The sequence below is a fragment of the Triticum aestivum genome, chromosome 5B (genome assembly GCF_018294505.1).
Source record: "Triticum aestivum cultivar Chinese Spring chromosome 5B, IWGSC CS RefSeq v2.1, whole genome shotgun sequence".
Lineage (NCBI taxonomy): Eukaryota > Viridiplantae > Streptophyta > Magnoliopsida > Poales > Poaceae > Triticum > Triticum aestivum.
The window spans coordinates 56165763-56176570 of NC_057807.1; the positions used below are offsets into that span (position 1 = coordinate 56165763).

The 10808-nt window shown below is 44.6% G+C and overlaps 1 protein-coding gene and 1 pseudogene across 1 annotated transcript; one reads left to right on the forward strand and one right to left on the reverse strand.

Annotated features, from left to right (window-relative positions):
* Positions 1-180, reverse strand: part of LOC123114627 (autophagy-related protein 8C-like) — a 34775-nt pseudogene extending 34595 nt beyond the window's left edge.
* A 953-nt stretch (positions 181-1133) lies between these two features.
* LOC123110367 (release factor glutamine methyltransferase) lies at positions 1134-7801 on the forward strand. The gene is made up of 4 exons (XM_044530860.1): positions 1134-1884; positions 5329-5574; positions 6156-6347; positions 7354-7801. The coding sequence occupies exons 1-3, from the start codon at positions 1189-1191 to the stop codon at positions 6285-6287; spliced, it is 1074 nt and encodes a 357-aa protein (XP_044386795.1). The 5' UTR covers positions 1134-1188; the 3' UTR covers positions 6288-6347; positions 7354-7801.
* The last annotated feature ends 3007 nt before the right edge of the window (positions 7802-10808 follow it).

A 10808-nucleotide genomic window follows, 5' to 3' on the forward strand; every position in this document is an offset into this window, starting at 1 on the left:
TTTCTTTCATCTGCACATTCATCGTCTGACGTCATCGATGTACCTCTCTAGTCGCCGCCTAGGCATCCTCGACCGTCCGCAAAACCCACCCACGTGCATGTCCACCTTGGATTATGCCGCTGTCCAGCCAAGAATCCCTTCGCATCCAGGTACCTCCGCACCCCTACTAACATCGTCCATGGCGGACACCGTGCCCGACGGATGTTCGATCAAATTCGTTGAGTTTTTTTTAATTATTGTTGTGAGAAGCACCATGGCGGGGTGCTGGTGATCGAGGATAATTTGTTGTGTGATGCGTTGTTGGCCATTTCTACGGACTTTGTAGGCATGGACAAGAGCCCGACCTTTTGGCAAAGCTTGTATGCTTCATTTCATGAGCAAAGAACTTTGCACTCTACAACATGGTCATCCATGCATGTAATGTGAAGCCACTAATGCATTGGTGGTACGCCATCTGCATCTCCATCATGAAGTTTTGTGGTGCGATTGACCAAGTGGATACAAGTTGGCCATTGGGCTCGTCAATCATATAGATATCGTAAGTGTTGCTTGTTGTTATTCTACATGTTGGTTAATTCATTTATTCACTCAGTGTTGCTCTAGATGTTGTATAGCCTGCACGCGCTTCCTTGGTGTACTACATGACTGAGGGCAGGCCATTCATGCACATACATTTGTTGGATGAAGTTTAAGGGGCAATTTGTGTGGGACGACATGTGCCGAGTCTGGCTCTAGCATCATTGAATTTGCAATGGATGTTTTCGGAAAACTTGTTGAACATCTCGATATCTCGTTGAATTTAAACTTTTTTTGTGCTATAGATATTTGCATGGTTAAACTGTGCTATTTTTCTAAAATTACTACTTTGTGTCTTGCGGGCTTGGTTTAGTTATAGACGAAATATGTCTGTTTTATGAAAATTATGCCCTATTTTTTTAATTCCATCGTGTTTGATGAAGTCCGTCATGTTTGTTAACATCCTGTTTGAAATGTATGAGGGTATGATTGTAAGGATATGGTTGGATGGCGGCTCCTGCATCATTATCGATGAAGTCTTTTCCACCTGTTCGCAGACGTCCGATTTAAGGGTCTTGTATGTATATGCCCTAACCTGTAGGGTCAAATCTGTCCATTTTTACTCCCTCAGCCGCCATTTTTCTCCTCCTTTCCCCTCTCTCTCAAGAAGCCATGCTCTCGCTGTCCGCCCGACCCATCCTCTCCGCCTTCCTCCTCCCCAAGCCCAAACCCCGCCGCCTCCTCCTCCTCCTCAGACCCCTCCACTCCTCCGCCTCCGCCTCCGCGCTGACGCCGCCCACCCCGCGTACCACCACTCCCGACCTCCCGGAGGACGCAGACCCCACGCCGCTCTTCCTCCGCCCTCCGACCCACCCCGTCCCGGAGGCCTCACTCGCCGCCTTCCGCCGCCGGGCCGCCGCGCTCGTCCCGCCCTCGGCTCCGCACCTCCACCGCCACCTCCGCTGGCTCCTCGCCGACGCCTCCGCCCCCGCCCCGTCCAGCGCCGACCCGTCGGCGCCCCACCTCCTCCGCGCGCCCCTCGATGAGCTCGAGGCTCTGTGGCTCCGCCACGTCCGGGACAGGCGCCCGTTCCAGTACGTGGTCGGGAACGAGCACTGGAAGGACCTGGTGGTCGCGGTCCGGGACGGCGTGCTCATCCCGCGGCCCGAGACGGAGGCCGTCGTGGACATGGTCGCGGCGGTCGAGGGGTTCCAGGACGGGTGGTGGGCGGACCTCGGGACCGGCAGCGGCGCCATCGCCGTGGCCGTGGCCAGGATGCTGGGACCCGGGGGGAGGGTGTTCGCCACCGACGTCAGCAAGGTCGCTGTTGAGGTCGCGCGGCTCAACGTCCAGAGGTACGGGGTGCAGGTGAGGCGATCTCGGTTGTGTCTAGGATTGGGAAATTTAAGCTGTTTTACAGCCACTCTGATCAAACTAAAATGGTGCCACTTATACCCTGCTAGATAATGCATGATGTTCTCCTGGTTATCATCCGTCGGTGTAGTGAGCTAACTGAATCTGTGTTACAATGTAGTTCAAGACAGTGCCGTCAAACAGGTAGTGTAGGGTGAAATGTGGATAATCATTTATTATGTAGCGGCAATTCTATTTTGCCACCAATGGACACAACAATTGTAGCGCCTTGTACTTAACCATATCAACTGCATTTGTTTGTTATACAACAAGTACGATCTGATATATGACCAACCAAAATATCTGACATAAATTGGTGGATAATTATTATTGTGCTACCAGCATTTTTTTTTCGCCACCAATGGACGCGGCAATTGCTGTACCATGTGCTTAAGCATATCTATTGCATTTATTTATTATAGAGCAAGTACGAACTGATATATGACCAACCCAAATTCAAAACAAATAACCAGACAGCGGCTTGTTCAACATGACCATGGTATATATAATCAAGTCGGTTACTTATTTTTAACCAAGTGGAAGCTCATAACAAAAGATCAGTTTAGCAACCTATCATGACTTCAGTTAAGCAAGTTTATCAACGTATTTGTCACCTTCTTAGTATCACCGTGTCACATCAGCACCTTTGTTTTGGGCTGCTTCTGGGTTTTAGTGTTGAGGGCTTGGCATTTCATCAACAAGCTTCAAGAACGGAAGCTTAAACATGCCGAGATATTTTGCCTCCAGTGTCAATACCTCTTGCCTGAGGCACCGCTAATAATCGTAATTCTCCTTTAAGAGCTTCTCTAGATTACTCTTAGACAGACCATCTTCGCCAACCTTAGCTCACATCCTCTTCATCTGAGATGAGAAGGCCTTCCTCTTGGGCTTGGTTGGCTTGGCGAGTTTGGCTTGCAGTGCCTTCCTCTTGCATTGGGGCTTCTTGGCCACTTTCTCTTTTGAAAGGGCGCTGGCTTGGGTTGCACCTTGTAGTTCTCAGACTTAGTATCATGTACCTGAGGACAAGGTGAGAGACTCGGAGTCTGACTCCGAGGACATTGATGCCCATGATATTGAGTCCGAAGCTGACATGGTGCAGCCCAAGCCAGCTACCTCGAAGTAGAATGTGGCCGAGAAGCCCTAGCGCAACAGGAATGCGCTGCATGCCTAACTCATCGAGCCAACCGAGTCCAAGAAAAAGATGAGGTTGCCAAACATGTTCTGCCTAAGAGTAATTTGGAGAAACTCTTCAAAGAGAAGTGTGATTCTTACTGGTATATCGGGCAGGAAGTGTTGGCACTCGAGGCAAATCACCACAGCATGTTTAAGCTTCTATTCTTGAAGCTTGTTGATGACAAGGCCCCACCCATTAATTAACATGAAAATCCAGAAGCAACAGATTGCCCAAATGAAGGTGCTGAGCGACATGGTGATATCAATTATCAAGGAGGTGACCAATACGCTGATCAACTTCCTTAAGTGAAGTCGTGCTATGTCAGTAAGTAATCGACTTGATTATATACAAATGGTCATGTAGATAAGTCTATTTGGTTATTTGTTTCAATGGAGATGCCAATTCATGTCGGAATACTTTGGTTAGTCATATATCAGTTTATATTTGCTGTATAACAAATGCAGTTGATATGGTTAAGCACATGGTGTAAGAATTGCTGCATGCATTGGTGGCAAAATATAATTGCTCGTAGCATAATAAATTCAGCGTAGGGTGGATTTTAATTTGTTGCCAAGACGCAACATCGGATGGGTTGATACTGGTTACAGGAAGTGACGTTGTTTCATGTTCTGATTTTGACTTATTAGTGTAGATAGCAAGCGAGTTAAACCACAACTGAGATTTACATTTGGTAAACACTTCAAGTTGGAACACCATTTAGTAGTAATTGTACTTCATAGTCTACTTACTTGCTCCTGTTAGTCCCACAACTATACCCTGAAGCAAAAAAATGGCTACTACCACTGGGTTTTAGTTGTTTGCACAGCTAAAATTTATTTCTTACTAATCAGCTTGGAATTTTTTTTGGCTACTGCCAGGTTTTAGATTTTCTGATTAATCAGCTTGAATAGGAAATGAGTTTAAGGCCCTGTTTGTTTGGGCTACAGATTCCTAAGAATCAGGTTTGGCCTGGATTCCTAAGAATCGGCTGGGGCTACAGATTTTGGGAATCAGAAGTTCTCCGTTTGTTTTCCCTGCTTTTGGAAAATTAGAACTGTTGTGAAATGTCTACAACGCCCCTGAATGAATTGGTTAATCATGAAACCTGCAGAACTAGTCACATTCATTGAACAATTCACAAATCTTCCAATTCATACATACATACATACATACAGATATACATACACATTCTCAGAAAACACACATGAACTGAGCAACTACTCATCCCCAAGACTGTCCATGAGGGAGAAGGTGGAGATTTTGGTGCAGGAGGCAGCACAGGAGGAAGCTCGGGGCGGCGGGGTTGGTGAGGCCGGACCAGAGCGTGGAAGGGCGCGGCAAGGACGAAGCTGACCACCGACGAGAGCGGTGCAGGAGGAGACGGTTGGAGGCCCTGTGGGAGGACGCCGAACGAGCCGCTGTTCTACATCCACGGTGCCAGCCTGTCCGAGGACTTCTACGCCACCAGCAGGTCCCAGTTCGATTACTACGATGAGGCCATGGTTGCCAACGGGGATCTGGACGGGAAGCTGCCGCCGCTCACGGAGGTCTCGGATCACGGCGGCAAGGAGTTCGGCATGCTGGGCAGCGAGGTGTTGGACGCAAGCGACGGGAGGAGATGGCTGGCGTGGCGAGGCCCTTTGGGAGGCCCTTGGATCAGACGGGAGAGATGAGAGGAGAGAAGAGTCACGGGTGGAGGACGCGGTGAGCAAAGATGCCGGTGGGGGAATAGCTTTGGGGAGACGAGAGATGTGTGGCTGGGACAGTTCGCTCAGATAGGGCTGCAGTGGCAGTTTCATTGTAATATTGACTGGAAACAGGTGCAAGGAGTGAAAATAAACCATTTTCTTTTGTGGGAAGGTGCAGAATCGCCAGAATCACCAAAATCGCTGCTTCCGGCTTGGCTTGCCTGGTAGTTCATTTTCCAAAATCGATTCTAGGAAGCTAGGTAAGAATCTGATGTGTTTGTTTGAGATTCTGATTTTGGAAGGCCTAGAACATATTTTATGTTCAAGGAAATATTCGAGTTAGAACACATTTTATTAGTAACTGTACTTTTAGTCTATTACACCTTCTTATAAGAGCTACTTGCTACTGCAGCTACTCCCAGAAGCAAAATTATTGGCTACTGCTTCCGGGTTTTAATTGTTCTGCACAGTTAAATTTGCATTGCTTTGCAGAACTACATATGAATTCTCATTGTTAATGTTGTGTACTGAAAATAGGATAAAGTTGAGATAAGGCGCGGCTCATGGTTTGAACCTCTAGAAGATGTCAAAGGAAAACTGATGGGTGTCATTAGTAACCCTCCATACATACCAACTGATGATCTACCTGGCCTGCAACCTGAAGTTGGTTGGCATGAACCAAAATTGGCACTTGATGGAGGCAAAGATGGCCTTGATCATTTGCTTCATCTATGTGAAGGATTATCTTCGGCACTGATGCCTGGTGGTTTCTTTGTTTTTGAGGTAAAGCATCCTCAGATGTCATGTATCTTAGATTTGCATATTTTTGTTAACTACCATCACCATTGTACATGACACTGTAAGTTGCTAGATAACTTCAAACGAATAATTCAGTCCAATATGGGCTTAAATTGTTACCAATATGTTTCATGTTTAGCTGTAGGAGCAATTTCGTTTTTATGACTTTCAGATAATTATTTTGTAAGTGATTGGTTGTGCACTTGCTTACAAGATCATAAAGAGATACTCCCTCCATTCATTACTATAAGATGTTCTAATTCTTTTCTGATTCGGATGTATATAGACGCATTTTAGTGTGTTTGGTCACTCATTTCATTCTGTATGTAGTACATATTGTCATATTGATATATCCAAACATCTCATATTAACTGAGGGAGTATCACATAACATGGAACAAGCTGTGTTGCTTTTATATGTGCTACCCTACAGTGCCTTGATTGGTATTCCCTCAGATGCACATCATGCTTTCGCTTTTTTTGGATTTGTTGCTTCGCAAGTCCTGAAGGAATATTAGTATTTTCACTGACGTAACATGCAAAAATCTCTTTGTGTCTGTGTGGCAGACAAATGGCAACAAGCAGTCAGAGTTTCTTGTCGACTTCATTAGTACAAAGTGGAGCTCATCTTTTTGCGACGTGGAGGCAGTTTTAGACTTTGCAGACATCAAACGTTTTGTAAGAGGGTACCGCAGATGAAAAAAAGTGGATGCTGATGAAATATTCTTGGAGATCACTTCTGTTCCTTCGTGATTTTGGGTAAGAATTGCCCAATTTCTGACTTGTTTGCAGTGCAGCAGCAACACTTGGTTGTTTCAACCATCATCTTCTGTCTCTGGCATCCCTGCAATTTGTGGATCTTTAGTTAGTGAAATATGTGCTTATTCTATGGTAGTCCTTAGTTACTACTCCCTTCGTCCCAAAATAAGTGTCTCAACTTTGTACGAACTTTAGTACAAAGTTGTACTAAGGTTGAGACATCTACTTTGGGACGGAAGGAGTATATGCTAGATTGAGGAAAACTGACAAGTTACACAGCTTGGGACATATTATATGCTAACTGCTAAGGTGTCATATAACTTTTAAGGTTCCTTTTCTTTTTCTTCAGATGATGGCTTCTTGATATCCTAGTCATTCAAGTGATACAACACTGCTTTAAATGATACCTCTCTTTTGTGAAAGATATAATTGCTGTCTTGTCGTCGTCTGTCCTCTTAGTGTAACAAAGAGGTGTTTTGCAGTTTACATTAAGCCTGTGCATATGTAATTTCTCTTGCACATAGATAAAAAACTTTTAAGAGAGAACCTCCTGATGGATGGCAATTATATCTGTTAATGTTTAATTGTAGGAATCTCATCTCACGTGAGTTTGTTCTCGCTCGTTAGTTTGCTGAATTTTGGTGTCTGAACTTCCCAGCCCTGCTTGCCCAGTTCCTGATCGAATAACATATCCAGTAGGGCTTTGCTATGCATTGCAACCAGTTTTTATTTTTATTTTTTTGCAGTCATGATAGCACCACTATAAAGTTCATGTGGGGAACACAACAGTGGTGTTAGTGATATTGTTAACAAAGTTCACACAAAGCTGCATCTAAGCTGACTACGTGTGAACTGATCATGGGTTCAAGCAAAAAGATAATGTTTCTCGCGTGTCCCAAAGTTGTAGAACTCGTCACATGAATTTGTGTACATTCCTGTGCTTTTCCTTGTATATTCCGTCGTGATATATATCTAACTCTGCTCTTTCTCTTCATCTGCTTTTCAGACCCCTATCAGTTTGAAAAGAAAAAGGCGGTATTGATGTTCATATTCTGGGCAGGCTTAAGCGAGAAGCGAGCAAACCCTTTACATAATTCCCTCTGGGGCGCTTATCACTTGCGGCTCAAGCGTCGTAGTGGGCAATAACATAGTACAAGTCAATCATGATCCCTGTGCATGTGAGTGAGATGGGATGGTATTTTGTTGCTGAGCTGCCATTGATGGTCCAAGGAAGCTTCTCTACGCTATGGTGGACACAGGTCTTCTAGTAGTTTGCATACAAAAAGGTGTACCTGGCATTTGTTTTTAGGGGGTGGTATGTGTGGCCAATTGTTCTTTTTGGCGTGTTGGGCTGTGATGATGTGGTCTGGAGGGAGAGGCTGCTTTTGTAGCCTCCAAATTATTCCGCCGTCCACAAGTGACTGGTGTGCTTAATTATTTGTCCCTGCTGATAATGTTCTCTTGCCCACCATATGGATCCATCTCCAGGTAAATCATATGCTGAACATGTTTATCAAAATACTGTCAGTTCCTTTCTTTGGAAAACTGAAAATTTTGACATTAACGCGTTCTTTTCAAAGAAAATCAGGAGCCCATCAATTATGAACTTTCACTTTGCATCTTTGGGTGTTCTTATACTCCCTCCGATTCATATTAATTGACGTTGCTTTAGTACAACTTTAGTAGAATTTGGTCGCCAACTACATCGGACTAGAGCTCTAGTTTTGTGCTGCATACATAACAGTAAAAGCAGGCTGCCGGAAACATCTTTCGAATGCAAATCCAGTGGTATATTTCTGGGGGAATATAACTTGTATTTTCTTACTCCATCGTCACTATGTGTCGCCGGAATTTTTCAGAGGCCAAGGTGGGTGCGTTGGACAGAATTACCCCAAAAACAGGATAACGCCTTGTATACCAGTCCGAAGGTGGTATTCATGGCATAATGTGAGCCGTTGGATCTTAGAATCAAAGAAAAGAGGAAGCTAAAAAGATCATCAAGACGTGACAAGCAAGGATTGAAGCACAAGTTATCCCTGCTCTAAAGGAACGAATGTCGGAGCCTTGATCTAGATGCCGTCTCCTCTTCTTCTACCTTTAATCCAACTCCTCCTTGACTGAATCTGGAGAGAGACAGAAAGAGAGAGAGAGAAGCAGGTGAGCACAAGTAGCGCCTTGTAGACAGCATGTGAAGTAGTTCTACCTCCTTTCAACTATCTCCCCATCACTGTCCACCCAGCTGAGCTGTTTCAACCAATCTCTTACAAGGACATATTTGTCTGAAAGTTGATTGGCCAACTGTTGCTGCAATCATGGTTTATTTATAGCGTAATCTTAGTTTCATAGTGGTCGTAAACGCGTAATTTAGGAGGCCAATTCTTGCCTCTGGATTATATATCGTATACTTGAAGAGGATTGGACAGATGGGGATTACGACGCGCATAAAAATTTGCTAGAGAGCATAGAAGAATACCACCAGTGATGCTGATACCATATGATTAAGTAGCAGCAAGCACAAGTCAAGTCAAGAAAAGTATTGGCAAGTTCGGGCTAGGTGCGTATAGTTTGACTTTCTCATCATTTGAGTTTGAGAGGATGACAACAGGAGTTCCAGGGACACAAAACTTTTACATTATGGTGGTAGCTTGTACTAGTAGTTTGAGTTGAGGACATATAAATAAACACCTTTAAAATCAGAATGCAGATCATGAATGCCAGGTCAAGATCCAAGAAATAGTATCTGCGTTGCTTGTGTCGAGCTCCATGCCATTGATTATTTACAAGGAAAAGTCCTCGGTCATCTGACCCCAGACCCCATGATGCAATCCCTAGTGCATCATCCTTTACTCTTTTTTTTTATGGATGCATCATCCTTTACTGATCTATAAAAATATAGCCTAAAATTGCATGGTAGATAGGGATCAAATACGCGAAAAAGAAAAAGGGAGAGGAATAAATCAAAGGAGGGGGAAAAGAGAAAGGAAATGGCAAGCTGCTTTGGTCGAGCCCAAACAAATCTAGTGTCGCGCAGACGCTTCTTCTTGACATGGCAGCATCTCGGCTCATGGGGAGAGGTCAACTGGGAGGTTGCTTCTCTTTCACCTTTAGCATGCAGCCCTATGATTTGGTAGCACCTTCCCCAATAATTAGTCATGTGCATCGCATGTGACTGACCTCATAGATCCCCTAAATAAGTGGATAATTGCAATCTTTGGAATTCTCTTATTGTTTGTTCGCTGGCACATAGATATGTCTCACTTGAATAATGGAGACAAGATAGTGTTGTTTTCTTTCTTTCATTTTTTCCTTGTGATGTTTTATTAGCTATGGTGGTTCATCTCCTTGAGTGAGTGGAAGCAGTTCACAGTGACGGTGCCATTACTTTCTTCGGTCGGGCACTTTCCAACAGTTTGGCAACAAACCGCAACAACCAAGAGCAAGGGCTGGACCTTGAGACAAAGAGGACAGCAAGTGAATAGTGATCTATTTTGGGCCAGGTCGTGCTTTTCTACTTTTGATCAACACTTGCAGGTTGAGGTACCGACACAAATAGATTCAGTAAAAGGATGCTTGCAAGGAGAAACAAACCGCATATGTGCATGGGCCCACAGAGAAAGAAAGAGATAACAAAAAAGGAAAACAAAGCAACAAAGGTTAATCCTCCCTGCTCTCTGCAATCTCATTCTTGGATGCGCGTAACCGTACTTTTATTGAAACTGGATAATTACACGGTGCGTCGCCATGGGGGCATAAATATTATAGTAGGTTGACATGTGGTTTACCTGTTCGTATTAATTTGATTATGTAAACAAAATAGGATTTTATTTGGTAAACACTTATTGTTGAGACAGTTGAGGCAGTTTTCAAGGGAACCCGGTGAAAAATAACAAAGATGAGAGAAAAGGTTGGACGAAGGATAAACGAATGAAAGAACCTTATGCAGAGAGAGAGAGAGAGAGAGAGAGAGAGAGAGAGAGAGAGAGAGAGAGGGAGGGAGGGAGGGAGGGAGGGAGAGAGAGGCCGAACTATCACCGTTGGCTGGACTCCTAGACTATGAAGATACAAGATTGAAGACTTCGTCCCGTGTCCGCATGGGACTTTCCTTGGCGTGGAAGGCAAGCTTGGCGATACGGATATGTAGATCTCCTACCATTGTAACCGACTCTGTGTAACCCTAACCCTCTCCGGTGTCTATATAAACCGGAGGGTTTTAGTCCGTAGGACGAACAACAATCATACCATAGGCTAGCTTCTAGGGTTTAGCCTCTCTGATCTCGTGGTAGATCTACTCTTGTACTACCCATATCATCAATATTAATCAAGCAGGAGTAGGGTTTTACCTTCATCGAGAGGGCCCGAACTTGGGTAAAAACATCGTGTACCTTGTCTCCTGTTATCATCCGCCTAGACGCACAGTTCGGGAACCCCTACCCGAGATCCGCCGGTTTTGACACCGACATT

Excerpts from the sequence above, each read along its gene's own strand:
- LOC123110367 (XM_044530860.1), top strand. The coding sequence starts at position 1,189 with ATGCTCTCGCTGTCCGCCCGACCCATCCTCTCCGCCTTCCTCCTCCCC. Across the intron at positions 1,885-5,328 it reads TCCAGAGGTACGGGGTGCAG|GATAAAGTTGAGATAAGGCG; the intron begins GTGAGGCGATCT and ends TACTGAAAATAG. Across the intron at positions 5,575-6,155 it reads GTGGTTTCTTTGTTTTTGAG|ACAAATGGCAACAAGCAGTC; the intron begins GTAAAGCATCCT and ends TCTGTGTGGCAG.